The sequence below is a fragment of the Nannobrachium achirus genome (genome assembly GCF_963921795.1).
Source record: "Nannobrachium achirus genome assembly, chromosome: 4".
Classification (NCBI taxonomy): domain Eukaryota; kingdom Metazoa; phylum Chordata; class Actinopteri; order Myctophiformes; family Myctophidae; genus Nannobrachium; species Nannobrachium achirus.
In genome coordinates, this window is record NC_137813.1 from 904,721 (window position 1) to 920,815 (window position 16,095).

The window sequence follows — 16,095 nt, forward strand, 5'->3', positions numbered from 1 at the left end:
TCCTGAAGCTGGAGACGTAGGCCTACCGATATTCAGTGATTGGGTCTAATGATCAAAATGAGAACATTATAATGGTGTAAATAATCTATAAAAAACGCTGTAAGGCCAGTAAGGGACAAGATGACCCCCGGCCACTTTCATTATCACTGAATACACCTTTAATGATATTTGTTTTAGTCAATTGTCATCTTCATAGATGTTGGTCAGCAACAAACTCAGTCGCAACAACTGGACAATAAAAAAAAAAAGAAAGTTATGTTCTGAAAGTCGTCTCATATCTTTTCAAAACATATTATAAATCTCTCAACAGTGGTCTGGATAAAAGCCTGGCTCAATAAGCAGGATGGATAAGGTGCTCAGTATCAATACAAATTAACGAGCTCCCAAGCATCCCCAGTCTTTAGACACAATAAGCTCCCTAACATCCCCAGTCTTTAGACACAATAAGCTCCCTAACATCCCCAGTCTTTAGACACAATAAGCTCCCTAACATCCCCAGTCTTTAGACACAATAAGCTCCCTAACATCCCCAGTCTTTAGACACAATAAGCTCCCTAACATCCCCAGTCTTTAGACACAATAAGCTCCCAAGCATCCCCAGTCTTTAGACACAATAAGCCAGTGATTTCTTTATTACTATTATTTATTTATTATTATTAGTTTAAAGATTGTAAAGAAAGCTGGATGACAAATCATTTTAGTATCAAATGTCATTGTTGTGTTAATTCTAAATAGAAACAGACATGAAGATACAAAAAAAAAATACTTAATGTAAACTACAAAGCCTACGGTTTGGAATTGGAAGTCTGTCTCACACCCATTTCTAACAGTTCAAGAGTTTGACATTCATCAGGCTCTGAAGTGTAAATGGAACCAAATGGACCCATTAGGGTCCATTTGTACACTCCCTGAGTTACGCATACCCATAAGGGTCCATTTGGTTCCTATCATTTAGCTGGGGACCCCCTAGAACTCCCTCAAGGACCCCTGGGGGTCCCCGGACCCCACTTAGAGAACCAATGCTCTTTGCAATAAAAACTGATGCCCCGTGATTTTACCTTTGCTGTCGACAAGTGCGGGGAATTCTGACGGTTCTACTGGGAGAAGTGTAATGTAATAAATTAATATCTTATTGCGTTTCTCCACTGGAATTCTCACCTTGATTGGTTTACAGTCGCTGCGTCGCACAGTTGCGAGTGTAATTTTAGATCTACAAGTTTACAACCCATCGAAATGCAACATGCTGTGGGCTTGTAGATCTGCGATTTTCCCGCAGGACAGAGCAGGCAGCGCTTTTCTTTTTCCCCCCTTTTCGTACTGTAAACGCTGAGTAAGTAGTTTAGTTATTTAATACTTAAGTCCAGTGAATCGATTAATAACTTTAGGATCGATACATCGAGCGATTCAGGCGATATTTTGACTGATCCAGGTAAATGCACATCGATGCAGTCGCATCGTCAATGTTAAAACCGATAACAGATTCATATCGATACTTTTCGACACCCTTACCATTTACAGTAACACTACAGTAACACTACAGTAACACTACAGTAACACTACTAGCCTTCATAAGTCACATCTGCCCATGAAAGATTGCGGTGCATCTTGGGAATGGGCTTATTGTGTCTAGAAATACATATTTAGCCACTTGTACACATGCCCCAAAACCACTGAATTAAACATCATTAAAATGGCTAAAACAATATAGAAAGCAATAAATGAAAACATTTTAACATTAATCTCTTCTTTTCTCTGATTACAACATTTTAATATGAACTCTTGTCATTGTATTTCAGAGTTGGGCAACTTTAATGATGGAGAGGACTAGTAGAGAAAGCTATCTGCAACAGAGCAGAAAGCCTGCAACAAGTTAGATGAAGGCTTTTAGGTTTGATTAATTGATTGAAGACTTTATTGTCAGTTTGCATCGGAAAAAGTACAGTTTCATGACGGTACAGTTCACTGGTACAAGGTCTACTAAAAGGAGATCCATGAAAATACTAAGCTTATTTCCACAGGAAACCATTTAAGTATCTCATATAACATTGAATGACAGACAAATAGAACACAGTACTATGCAGTAGATATGTAAAGAAAAAACAAAAAAGAAAACAGTAAGTCTAAACAAACAGTATATACAAAGAAGGGGCAGGGGAGGGTAGGGTTGGGCTAGGTTAGTTGTTTTACCAGTTGCGAACGGCTGCTGCCTGTAAGTGGTTTTTCAGGGCAATTTTAAAGGATGCTAGTGATCCACACTCCTTCATGGCCTTCGGTAAGGCTTTCCACATTTTGGTGCACGGCTCAAAATAGTATATGAGGAAAGAAGTAGTCGTCAGCACTCAAGGAATCTCTTTTTCACATGATTTTATTTACCTCAATGGACAGATCTACAAGCTCACAGCGCTGTGAGCTTGTAGATCTGCTATTTTTGAAAAATCGCGAAAATTAGAATTTTGACTATAAGTGTCTATAAGTTTTTTGAAAAACCCTTGTTTCTATGTCAGCAATCTGGCCAGCCATCGTCAAAGAAAAGGTCCTTTTCACTTATATGGAGCTCAGTTAGTGAGACTACTATGTCAGTGGTTCTCAAACCTTTTCAACCTCAAAATATCTAGTTCCAGGGACCCCCCAGAAGCAAAATTTGTTACAAACGTTTGCTTTGAAAATACATGTATTCAAAGATTTTCACACATTTTCACGACTTTTAAAAAAATAGCAGATGTACAAGCTTGCAACGCGGCACTCGGTGCCGCGCTGTGAGCTTGTATATCTGCTATTTTTCACTGGTTAAAGCATTCAATACTTCTAGGCCTGAATGGGTTAAAACTACTACTACTAATAATAATAATAATAATAACAACATTAATCTCACCATGTCCCTCATCAGGCTCAGAGTTGGTGGTGGTCGTTGTGATGTCACTAAGTCCAGACTCGTCAGAAGCCTCGTTGTCAGAGGAGCTTTCACACACGATCACCTCATGAGCATCAAAGTACTCTGCCATGGAGTCTGCCACGGAGGGGGTCCTCTCACGAAGAGGACCGGGGGTCTGGGGGAGAGGAGGGGAGAGGAGAGGAGAGGAGAGGAGGGGAGGGGAGGGGAGGGGAGAGGAGAGGGATTAGGAATCCAGTGAGTGGACACTCATCGTGATTTAGTTTTCTAAAGTCAGAAAGCTACAACATTCGGTCACTCACACTGCAGTGAGTAAAATGCCCAAGATTATATTGTCATCGTGATTGATTATGTGTGACGTCATTACAGTAGGTTATGTGTCATTGATTCTATTAATATCTAGTTGTTATGATACATCATGATACAGGACAGCTTGTAAGAGACTAGGGGCTCTATTATGATCCAGGTCTTATGCCTTATGCCTTAACTTCTTATGCCTTTGCCTTAATATTCCCTCTGGACATGAGTCGAACACTTGTGCATTATGTGCAATAGGGCTATGTGCAATATGGTCAAAATGTATTTATTGCTTTCTATATTTATCTATTTATTCATTTAATTAATACTGCTCATCTCTGCATTTATTGTATTATGTATTACTGTACTCCTTAATGCTGACATGTTTGCACTCTGGATGAGATGTGAAAATACTTTTCGCTGTACTGTACTGTACTTGTACTGTACACTGACAATAAATTGAATCTCATCTCATCTCATCTCATCTAAACTTCTTTGCCTTTTTTTACTATATTCACGATATTCCTGGCCATTCTATGGAGGCTGCCATTTTCCTTTTACAGAGGGCGCTGGAGCATTTTTAAACATCTTTTCACTTCCTCCCAAGTCGAAGAACAAGAGATCCCAAGGAAGTGACAGGGAATTGTCTGTTGCCAGATATTGCCAGAGACAAGCGGCCAGGTCTATGAATAATAAGCCCAATAGAATTAACTAGGTTCAGTTTTACTACTTTACATTTACATTTGAAAATAGCAGATCAGCAAGCTCACAATGTGTCACATTGTGACACATTGTGAGCTTGTATATTTGCTATTTAAAAAATATAGAGGAAAGAAAAAACGAAAATAATTTGAATATTTTTGAAACATTTTAACAACACAAATCTGTGTGGCGGTCCCTGGCACCACATATTTTCAGACGGGGTCTGCGACTGTGGACAAATCTGTTAATCTGGGGTCCTTGATATGAAAAGATTTGGGAACCACTGGTTTAAAAAATATTAGAAAGTAAGCCCAATAAACAACGACACCAATTGCTTATTATAAGCAGACATGGCAACACCGGTTCATTCAGAGCCAAGAGCCCAGAGCGCCTCTACTGACACTTTAATGCAAGGACACAGGAAACCAAATGATGTTTTTTATTTTCTTTCAGGATATGAACAGGAAGCCAGAGGCGGGGCCAGGAATATCGTGAATAGACATATATTGTTTTTAATTTTTCAAATAGCTGATCTGCAAGCTCACAACATGCAGATGTAGATCAGCATTTGAAGTATTTAAAAATGTTTTTCAAAATAGTAAAAAAAAGGCAAAGACCTGGATCATAATAGAGCCCTAGATGTCTCACTAGGTCTGGGTAGCTGTTATGTTTCAGCTGGTCCTTTGAGTCCAGTATAATCATGTGTCTGACCTGTGCCTGCCTGGGTGCAGAACTACCAGGGACGTGCTGGCCATTGGGAAAAGCGGGACAACTCCCGAACAGCCGGTTCATTCCCGTCCGGTCCAGGCCAGCCATTAGGAAAAAAATTAAAAATAAAATGTCGGCCTTCGTTCCATTTTGGGGGCTGGGTGGCCAACAAAGTCAATCGTCACTGTCAGGAAGAAGACTTGTATCTCAAGTTTCAAATTTGTACATTTTTTCGCAAAGCAAAGCCCTGCTTCATCACACAAGGCTGTCGCACAAAAGTAGTGAAAACAGAAGATCTACAAGCACACAACGCCTCGCGGTGCGAGGCGTTGTGTGCTTGTAGATCGGCTGTTTTCACTAGTTTAAATCATTTTTTAAAATGATAAATACAAAACAAACGGTTTTGGACATACAAGGTTTCCACCCGACAACAACTAAATATAACTCATGTAATTGGCCCACTGGCTTGTCACTTGTCATGATCTGAAATGGCAAATCTTTGAGTAGCAGCAGCGCTAGAGAGAGAGATCTCTCTCTATAGCGCTGCTATAATGCTATAGAGAGAGATCTCTCTATAGCGCACAATGAGGGCCTCTCCAACTCTTTTTCCTGGGCTGAATCAGGGCCCAGCACGTCCCTGAGAACTACCTTACCACTGACTGAGTGTTAAATGATATCATGTTAAATAAACCTGACCACCACTACCACCTAATACGTTGTCTCGTCTCCTCATTGATCATTAATTTACCAGAATTCCAGGACAGCAGAAACTCACCATTCACCCTGACTCATCTGTTTTTACTGACCGAGCAACTCACCTCACCTTGGAGTATGAATGAGCCTTCACTGTCTAGTGTTTTATACATGTGATGATATTGAATGTTTTTTTAATAGGTTGATGAATTGAATACCAAGGAAGGACCCCAATGGAAACAAGACCACAAGGACTTTTTGTGTTTTGACTGTTTTACATTTCTGTCTAATAAAATATTCAAATTACCCCTCGCTACTCCTCCCCCAATAGCCATGTTCAAATCCATGGTGATACGATGCTTATGTGTGGACGTCTGCTGGACATAAAGTATTGTAATTCTATTTATTTACTGCTACTTATAGTCTTACAGTGTCTTACAGTGTGGTGCATGAACACTCCTGTTGTCCAGACCGCTGAGAAATGACCACGTTGAAGATGGTCTGAGTTGGATACCGTTTCTCTCTCTTAAACAGTTCCCTGTGTTTTTAGTTTATTGAAATAATGTCAGGATGGATGGATGGATGGATGGATGGATGGATGGATGGATGGATGGATGGATGGCCTTCACCCCCAAAATGATTTTTTTTCTATTGATTACTCACGCCATGGAGACTAGAGTTCAATAACATTTTTGGGTTTTTGTCACATTCCTAAGACAAAAATGTGATAACAATAAATGTACCCCCATTCGTTCCGGATGGGGACCCATTTCAACGGGTCCCCATCCGGAATCAATGGGGGTACTCAGAGTTCAATCAACTTTTTGTCTTAGGAATGCGACAAAAAAACAAAAATATTATTGAACTCTAGTCTCCATGGCGTGACTAATCAATAGAAAAAAAGTCATTTTGGGGGTGAACTACTCCTTTAAGAGACATTTTGAAGCTCTTACTGCTGAAATGAAGGATTATTTATCTGGGAAAAAGCTGTCAATGGGTGACAAGCAGAGCACATTGGTTGATTGGCAACAGCTAATATTTGGGCTGAGGGACACTAGGGATGTTCTAGACCAGGGTCTTCAACAGGGGGTCCGGGACCCCCAGGGGGTCCTCAGAGTTACTACAGGGGGGGCCACCAACGTTATGTGTGATATAAAAACTAGCATCCATATTCTGAGGAGGACATTAGCCGAAAATAGCAGATCTACAAGCTCACTACGCTGTAGATCAGCTATTTAAATAGCAGATCTAAAAGCTCACTACGCTGTAGATCAGCTATTTAAATAGCAGATCTAAAAGCTCACTACGCTGTAGATCAGCTATTTTTCAGCAAAGAGCTTTGGTGTAGAGGGGAAAAGACCAGACCAAGTACAGAGTGAAAGTTTAAATGTCTGAAAAACATTAACAGAAATCCAACATGCACTGATCTGATAGTGCTGTCAAACAAGTCTATAGTGTTTTTTCCATAAAGCCTCTTAACACAGCGGGTGCCCACGAGGTGTCTACACGCCAATCTCTTTGATGTCGCTGGAGGCCCACGACGGGTTGACGTGTTTACTGTAATTACAGTATAACTTTATATCTCACCGTTAGGTTGGGGCTGCGCCTGGATGTAGCCCATTAGCCGCTAGTCGCTTCGAGACGACGCTGAGAGCATCGCACGGCCGTTTTTCTCCGTATACTCCAATGCATTTCCCCATCTTTAACGCCCTTTATCTCTAATGTTTGTTTTATGGCTAAAACTGTGGCCGCGTGCGGCAAAATGTCAAAATTTTGATCGGCAATGAACAGTTATGATCAACACTGGTCCATACAGTAAGTTACACAATAACATCCTGTCTGCGCTCATGTGACCAAGTGACGTCATGGCGCATGCATTGACGCAACAGGGCCTTGTATTCTTCTATGGAAGTGGCTTTGGGCACTTAGCTGGGGCTCTGGCGCCACCTTTTGGGCAGCCGATGTGTTAATGCGTATTTAAGGCTTTTGGGCAGCCGATGTGTTAATGCGTATTTAAGGCTTATTATGGAAACCCTTCAAAATGTGAATAAACGATACAGGGTGGGGAACATAGGGAGGCCTGCCTTTTGATTGACCCAGACTTTAGAAGCATGTACACACACACACACACACACACACACACACACACACACACACACACACACACACACACACACACACACACACACACACACACACACACACACACACACACACACACACACACACACACACACACACACACACACACACACACACACACACACACACACACACACACACACACACACAGGGAACAGTAGAGAAACAAAGAAAGGAACCAGTTTCTCATGACGATACGTTTATAAACTTCAGCCTTCAGATTCTCTGCACTGTCACTGAACACACCCTAACCTGTTCCACCTGTGTGTGTGTGTGTGTGTGTGTGTGTGTGTGTGTGTGTGTTAAAGCCAACATGTATTGTCAGACCATGTCCCAATGTGATTTTTGAACATGGTGAATGAATGAATGAATGAATGAATGAATGTTTATTATTTCGGTTCAAGGTTAAACTCATTTAAAACAATAACAATATAAAATAAATGACCAATATCTGTGGTGTTTCCCACAAGTTCTGAACTGCCTTCACTGAATGTGTGTGTGCCAATCCATGTGTCATTTTATAGAAGTATCTTCTGAAGTTCTGTTGTATTCTATTGCTAGTCTGGTCAATTCAGATACTGACATTATAACTGCTTGTTAGTTTGGAGATCACCTGACTAGCGTTTGACCACTGTGTCATCCATGGCTTCTCCTCATTTATTGATGTATTGTTTTAGCAGCTCTGCACTGATCTCAGAAATATCCCTGATGAAATCCTCAAGACTGAAATCACTTCCCAGGACTGAGGACTTTAACCCCTGTGTGTGTGTGTGTGTGTGTGTGTGTGTGTGTGTGTGTGTGTGTGTGTGTGTGTGTGTGTGTGTGTGTGCGTACCCGTTGTGTGAGTGTGTTGGAGAGGGTCTCCGGGGCGATCCAGGCCTGCCTCAGTCTCTCTCTCTCCAACGTCAGGATCTCATGGACGCTCTTCAGGGAGGCGTGCACTACACACACACACACACACACACACACACACACACACACACACACACACACACAAAGAGAACCACAGTGTTATACACAGGCACATGCACACACAGACATCAAAGGGGGCTTGAGCCCCTGCCCTTTCACCAGTCTGTAAAAAGTGTCCTCTCCAGACCATAAATGCAGTTTTTACTATGGTGAAAGAAATGCAAATGGCATCTTTCCATGCCATACCTGAAGGCAGCATTCAAGAGAACTGCCTTGTCCAAACTCTCCTGAACTGGAAAGCACTCAATGCAGCATCTTAATAATGTGATGTGAATGTATGCGCTTTAACTGTATGTCAGTACTGTGTGTTTTGCACTGTTCTTTTTAATTTTCTTTCTCTCTGTTTTTCTTGTATGTCATGCAGCAGCCTGCACGTCCAAGACACATTTCCCTCGGGACCAAATAAAATGATCTTGAATCTTGAATTATGTTGAAATCAAGAAATGTGTAGAAATCAGGCATTGAAAATAGCAGACCTCCCGAAGTCTGCTATTTTAGATATTTTCACCAAAAGGCCCCATCATTCTCTGCACACACACACACACACACACACACACACACACACACACACACACACACACACACACACACACACACACACACACACACACACACACACACACACACACACACACACACACACACACACACACACACACACACACACACACACACACACACACACACACACACACACACACACACACACACACACACACACACACACACACACACTTCACTGTTAAAGATACTGTAAGTGATATTTTTCTATAAATAGAACAGTAATCATTGCTATAGACTTTTTGTTGTTCTTCTAGAACAGGGGTCTTCAACAGGGGGTCCTTGGACCCCTAGGGGGTCCTCAGAGTTACTACAGGGGGGCCTCCAAATAAGAACTCTATTTTTCCTACACCAACCCTAGTATCTGTGTGGAACATTATAGCCAAGAATAGCTGATCTACAAGCTCACAACGCCGGCGTTGTGAGCTTGTAGATCAGCTATTCTTGGCAAAGAGGTTTGGTTTAGAGTGAAAAGAAAAGCAGACTAAGTATTGACGGTTAAAGTCGTTCAAAAGTCGTCTAAAAACACACATTAAACCATGATGTTGCTGTCATAACAAGTCTAAGCTGTCTCAGAAATCTATGAAAATGTTTAATCTGCAACATAACTTTATACAATACGTAGTGGGGGTCCCTGCTTTCTCTCTCTCTCTCAGCGAAGGGGTCCCTGCTTTCTCTCTCTCTCTCAGTGAAGGGGTCCCTGCTTTCTCTCTCTCTCTCTCAGTGAAGGGGTCCCTGCTCTCTCTCTCTCTCAGTGAAGGGGTCCCTGCTTTCTCTCTCTCTCTCAGTGAAGGGGTCCCTGCTTTCTCTCTCTCTCTCTCAGCGAAGGGGTCCCTGCTTTCTCTCTCTCTCTCAGTGAAGGGGTCCCTGCTCTCTCTCTCTCTCTCAGTGAAGGGGTCCCTGCTCTCTCTCTCTCTCTCAGTGAAGGGGTCCCTGCTCTCTCTCTCTCTCAGTGAAGGGGTCCCTGCTCTCTCTCTCTCTCTCAGTGAAGGGGTCCCTGCTCTCTCTCTCTCTCTCAACTAAGGGGTCCCTGCTCTCTCTCTCTCTCAACTAAGGGGTCCCTGCTCTCTCTCTCTCTCAGTGAAGGGGTCCCTGCTTTCTCTCTCTCTCTCAGTGAAGGGGGTCCCTGCTCTCTCTCTCTCTCTCAACTAAGGGTCCCTGCTCTCTCTCTCTCACTAAGGGGTCCCTGCTCTCTCTCTCAACTAAGGGGTCCCTGCTCTCTCTCTCTCTCAACTAAGGGGTCCCTGCTCTCTCTCTCTCTCAGTGAAGGGGTCCCTGCTCTCTCTCTCTCTCAGTGAAGGGGTCCCTGCTCTCTCTCTCTCTCTCAACTAAGGGGTCCCTGCTCTCTCTCTCTCTCAACTAAGGGGTCCCTGCTCTCTCTCTCCTCTCAGTGAAGGGGTCCCTGCTTTCTCTCTCTCTCTCAGTGAAGGGGTCCCTGCTCTCTCTCTCTCTCAGTGAAGGGGTCCCTGCTTTCTCTCTCTCTCTCAGTGAAGGGGTCCCTGCTCTCTCTCTCTCTCTCTCAGCGAAGGGGTCCCCTGCTTCTCTCTCTCTCTCTCAGCGAAGGGGTCCCTGCTTTCTCTCTCTCTCTCAGTGAAGGGGTCCCTGCTTTCTCTCTCTCTCTCAGTGAAGGGGTCCTGCTCTCTCTCTCTCTCTCAGTGAAGGGGTCCCTGCTCTCTCTCTCTCTCAGTGAAGGGGTCCCTGCTCTCTCTCTCTCTCTCAGTGAGGGGTCCCTGCTCTCTCTCTCTCTCTCAACTAAGGGGTCCCTGCTCTCTCTCTCTCTCAACTAAGGGGTCCCTGCTCTCTCTCTCTCTCAGTGAAGGGGTCCCTGCTTTCTCTCTCTCTCTCAGTGAAGGGGTCCCTGCTCTCTCTCTCTCTCTCAACTAAGGGGTCCCTGCTCTCTCTCTCTCTCAACTAAGGGGTCCCCTGCTCTCTCTCTCTCTCAACTAAGGGGTCCCTGCTCTCTCTCTCTCAGTGAAGGGGTCCCTGCTCTCTCTCTCTCTCAGTGAAGGGGTCCCTGCTCTCTCTCTCTCTCTCAACTAAGGGGTCCCCTGCTCTCTCTCTCTCTCAGTGAAGGGGTCCCTGCTTTCTCTCTCTCTCTCAGTGAAGGGGTCCCTGCTCTCTCTCTCTCTCTCAGTGAAGGGGTCCCTGCTCTCTCTCTCTCTCTCAACTAAGGGGTCCCTGCTCTCTCTCTCTCTCTTCAGTGAAGGGGTCCCTGCTTTCTCTCTCTCTCTCAGTGAAGGGGTCCCTGCTCTCTCTCTCTCTCTCAACTAAGGGGTCCCTGCTCTCTCTCTCTCTCTCAGTGAAGGGGTCCCTGCTCTCTCTCTCTCAGTGAAGGGGTCCCCTGCTCTCTCTCTCTCTCTCAGTGAAGGGGTCCCTGCTCTCTCTCTCTCTCTCAACTAAGGGGTCCCTGCTCTCTCTCTCTCAACTAAGGGGTCCCTGCTTTCTCTCTCTCTCTCAGTGAAGGGGTCCCTGCTCTCTCTCTCTCTCTCAACTAAGGGGGTCCCTGCTCTCTCTCTCTCAACTAAGGGGTCCCTGCTCTCTCTCTCTCTCTCAACTAAGGGGTCCCTGCTCTCTCTCTCTCTCTCAACTAAGGGGTCCCTGCTCTCTCTCTCTCTCTCAACTAAGGGGTCCCTGCTCTCTCTCTCTCTCTCTCTCAACTAAGGGGTCCCTGCTCTCTCTCTCTCTCTCAACTAAGGGTCCCTGCTCTCTCTCTCTCTCTCAACTAAGGGGTCCCTGCTCTCTCTCTCTCTCTCAACTAAGGGGTCCCTGCTCTCTCTCTCTCTCAGTGAAGGGGTCCCTGCTCTCTCTCTCTCTCTCTCTCAACTAAGGGGTCCCTGCTCTCTCTCTCTCTCAGTGAAGGGGTCCCTGCTCTCTCTCTCTCAACTAAGGGGTCCCTGCTCTCTCTCTCTCTCTCAACTAAGGGGTCCCTGCTCTCTCTCTCTCTCTCTCAACTAAGGGGTCCCTGCTCTCTCTCTCCTCTCTCTCAACTAAGGGGTCCCTGCTCTCTCTCTCTCTCTCAACTAAGGGGTCCCTGCTCTCTCTCTCTCTCTCAACTAAGGGGTCCCTGCTCTCTCTCTCTCTCTCAACTAAGGGGTCCCTGCTCTCTCTCTCTCTCAACTAAGGGGTCCCTGCTCTCTCTCTCTCTCTCTCAACTAAGGGGTCCCTGCTCTCTCTCTCTCTCAACTAAGGGGTCCCTGCTCTCTCTCTCTCTCAGTGAAGGGGTCCCTGCTCTCTCTCTCTCTCAGTGAAGGGGTCCCTGCTCTCTCTCTCTCTCAACTAAGGGGTCCCTGCTCTCTCTCTCTCAACTAAGGGGTCCCTGCTCTCTCTCTCTCTCAACTAAGGGGTCCCTGCTCTCTCTCTCTCTCAACTAAGGGGTCCCTGCTCTCTCTCTCTCTCAACTAAGGGGGTCCCTGCTCTCTCTCTCTCAACTAAGGGGTCCCTGCTCTCTCTCTCTCTCAGTGAAGGGGTCCCTGCTCTCTCTCTCTCTCTCTCAACTAAGGGGTCCCTGCTCTCTCTCTCTCAACTAAGGGGTCCCTGCTCTCTCTCTCTCTCAGTGAAGGGGTCCCTGCTCTCTCTCTCTCTCAACTAAGGGGTCCCTGCTCTCTCTCTCTCTCAACTAAGGGGTCCCTGCTCTCTCTCTCTCTCAGTGAAGGGGTCCCTGCTCTCTCTCTCTCTCTCTCTCTCAACTAAGGGGTCCCTGCTCTCTCTCTCTCTCAGTGAAGGGGTCCCTGCTCTCTCTCTCTCTCTCTCTCTCAACTAAGGGGTCCCTGCTCTCTCTCTCTCTCTCTCTCTCAACTAAGGGGTCCCTGCTCTCTCTCTCTCTCAACTAAGGGGTCCCTGCTCTCTCTCTCTCTCTCTCTCTCAACTAAGGGGTCCCTGCTCTCTCTCTCTCTCAACTAAGGGGTCCCTGCTCTCTCTCTCTCTCAACTAAGGGGTCCCTGCTCTCTCTCTCTCTCAACTAAGGGGTCCCTGCTCTCTCTCTCTCTCAGTGAAGGGGTCCCTGCTCTCTCTCTCTCTCAACTAAGGGGTCCCTGCTCTCTCTCTCTCTCAGTGAAGGGGTCCCTGCTCTCTCTCTCTCTCTCTCTCTCAACTAAGGGGTCCCTGCTCTCTCTCTCTCTCTCTCTCAACTAAGGGGTCCCTGCTCTCTCTCTCTCTCAGTGAAGGGGTCCCTGCTCTCTCTCTCTCTCAACTAAGGGGTCCCTGCTCTCTCTCTCTCTCAACTAAGGGGTCCCTGCTCTCTCTCTCTCAGCGAAGGGGTCCCTGCTCTCTCTCTCTCAGTGAAGGGGTCCTTGGCCTGAACACGTTGAAGACCCCTGATGTAGACAGCAGACCCCCTGTTCTTGCTCCTCTAGACTAAACACTCTCATTTAACTCTCAAATACCTGAACGCGCCCGAGTCGCGTTAGATTTTAACCACTTTAACCATTATTTTATGCCTTAACCATTGAAAAATAGCAGATCTAAAAGCTCGCAGCGTGGCACTCGGCTAGAATCTAAATCACTCATCATTTAAACCAAGGTAGAATAACGCTCATTTAAACCAAGGTAGAATCTAAATCACTATAGTATAACTATATATAGAATCTAAATCACTCACAGACATCTTTTCCTTTCCTCCTCATGGCTGCGTCTCTGCAGGTATGAGGTGATCAGTAACACTGTAAACTCCTCCCTCTGCTAAGCCACGCCCACATTCCTAAAATACCTGCTGTCAGTCAGAGAGAGGCGTCGCTCCCTCCACTTCCAGGTATTCTACACACAGTGGCGTCACTTCAGACAAAAGGTATGGCAACATGACCGGTGTCTTCATGCAAGACACCAGTCATGTTGCCATACCTCAGCAACAGGCATGATACATTTATTTTAAGAAGTACATTACATTCCCCCCCCCCCCCCCCCCCCCCGTTTCTACGGTTTCTTGGGCTGGATATGGCAGCCTGGAACGGTTGTTCAAGTGCAGCTAAACTTGGCATGTTAGTAAACGTGCCACAATTAACAATAATGCATTGCACCTGTGCAGCTGACCTGCAGAACCTGGGAATATACCATTGTGTCAAGATGGGGAGAATATAATTATAATAACTTGTTAAAGTGACCATTTTGTTACATTTAGCATTTGTAGTTATTTTACTGTAATTTAACAACATAATAACCAGAACAGATAGACAAAGAGACATTCATGGATTTATATTTAAAAGTAACTTTTATTTTCCCCCCTGGACCCAGGGTATGGCAGCTGCGTACCCCTGGACCCCCCTGGACCCAGGGTATGGCAGCTGCATACCCCTGCCATACCCAATTGACACCCCTGTCTACACACACATCTATTGGCCTATAGTGACACACCGTGAAGTTTCCAGAATGCATTTCAGTCTATGAGGTGTAAAGTGACAACGAACCACGTGACCAGTGCTGTTTCTGACCCCGCGATGGCACAACTCTCTGATTAGACCACTCTGCTCCAGGGCATTCACCAAATACCCGTATTCAAATATCAAAGTCAATATTCCACGTTGTTCACCGAAGTCGAATATTCGCTTATTTATTTTTTATTTTTTTGTTTTCTCTTTAAAAAGATCTATAGTTTATAAAGCTTGGCTAGATAGGAAGTCATAAGAATGAGTTGTCAATGCCCCTGGTGGATGAATTTGTTAATGCTCTCTATAACAAGGGTTCTCAAACCTTTTTAGGCCTTGACCCCCAAAATAAACATATTTGAACTGGGGACCCCCACCCTGACAAGCACTTGGAATTGTAGGTATTACATTTAATGTGACTCGGTTCCACAGATAAATATTGTGAAAATAGCAGATCTACATGCTCACAACGCCTCGCGTTATTTTCACAATGTTGGCCTCTTGCTTACTTAATATTTGACAGTTTGGCCAGTCCTGTCAAATATTCGACAATTCCAATACTTTGAGGTCGAATAATTCGAATACTAAAAATCACTATTCATAAATGCCCTAGTCTGCTCGCAGTGTCTCTTGACCCCTGTGACCCCTGTGACCCTGCTGGCTGCTGAGCTAGGAATGCCTCTGTTTTCTGTGACCAGGGGCGTCAATTGGGTATGGCAGGGGTATACATATAAATCCATGAATGTCTCTTTGTCTATCTGTGTTGGTTATTATGTTGTTAAATTACAGTAAAATAACTACAAATGCAACATTTAACAAAATGGTCACTTTAACAAGGTATTATAATTATATTCTCCCCATCTTGACAGAATGGTATATTCCCAGGTTCTGCAGGTCAGCTGCACAGGTGCAATGCATTATTGTTAATTGTGGCACGTTTACTAAAACATGCCAAGTTTAGCTGCACTTGAACAACCGTTCCAGGCTGCCATATCCAGCCCAAGAAACCGTAGAAACGGGGGAAAAATGTAATGTAGGCCTACTTCTTAAAATAAATGTATCATACCTGTTGCTAAGGTATGGCAACATGACTGGTGTCTTGCACGCGCGAAAGCAAGACACCTTGCAAGACACCTTGCAAGACACATACCGTAGCTTTTTCTGAACTGACGCCACTGTCTGACGCGTACGACTGCTAAGGTAGGAACATGACAGATAGACTCCTCCCCTGGCTCTGGGGTGTTGGTGACAAAAAATTACAACTTTGTTTTTTTACAACAAGAGTTCATATTTTAGATTGTAATTAGAGAAAAGAAAAGATGAGTGTTAAAATGTTTTCATTCACGGCTTTCTATTGTTTTAACGATTTTAGTATTTTTGATTTCAGTGGTTGGGGGGGGCATGCGTACAAGTGCCTAAATATGTATTTTTAGACACAATAAGCCGGCAATTTCTTTGTTACTATTTAAACCAGCCCCCATAAGTCACATCTGACCATGAAAGATTGCAGTGCATCTTGGGAATGGGCTTATTGTGTCTAAAAATAGATATTTAGCCACTTGCAAAATCACTGTAAGGATAGAAAGTAGTAAATGAAAACATTTTAACACACTTATCTATAAATTATCTAAAATATGAACCCTTGTTGTAAAAAAAACAGAGTTGTCCTTAAAGGTAAGCTTCTTGAATTCTGAAGCACACTTCCTGGTGCATCACAGTAGGGGAATGTTCTGTCAGCCAATCAGAGGCAGGACTCCCCTGTAAACGTTCGTC

The 16,095-nt window shown here is 44.6% G+C and overlaps 1 protein-coding gene across 1 annotated transcript in view; it reads right to left on the reverse strand.

Annotated features, from left to right (window-relative positions):
* The window catches only part of LOC308284260 (oxysterol-binding protein-related protein 7-like), a gene marked incomplete at both ends in the record, with an annotated part of 61,163 nt that overhangs the window by 20,613 nt on the left and 24,455 nt on the right, over positions 1-16,095 (reverse strand). The window contains 2 exons of the mRNA XM_080724830.1: positions 2,873-3,047; positions 8,267-8,373. Coding sequence (XP_080580956.1) covers positions 2,873-3,047; positions 8,267-8,373 — 282 coding nt within the window. The remainder of the gene's footprint in view (positions 1-2,872; positions 3,048-8,266; positions 8,374-16,095) is intronic.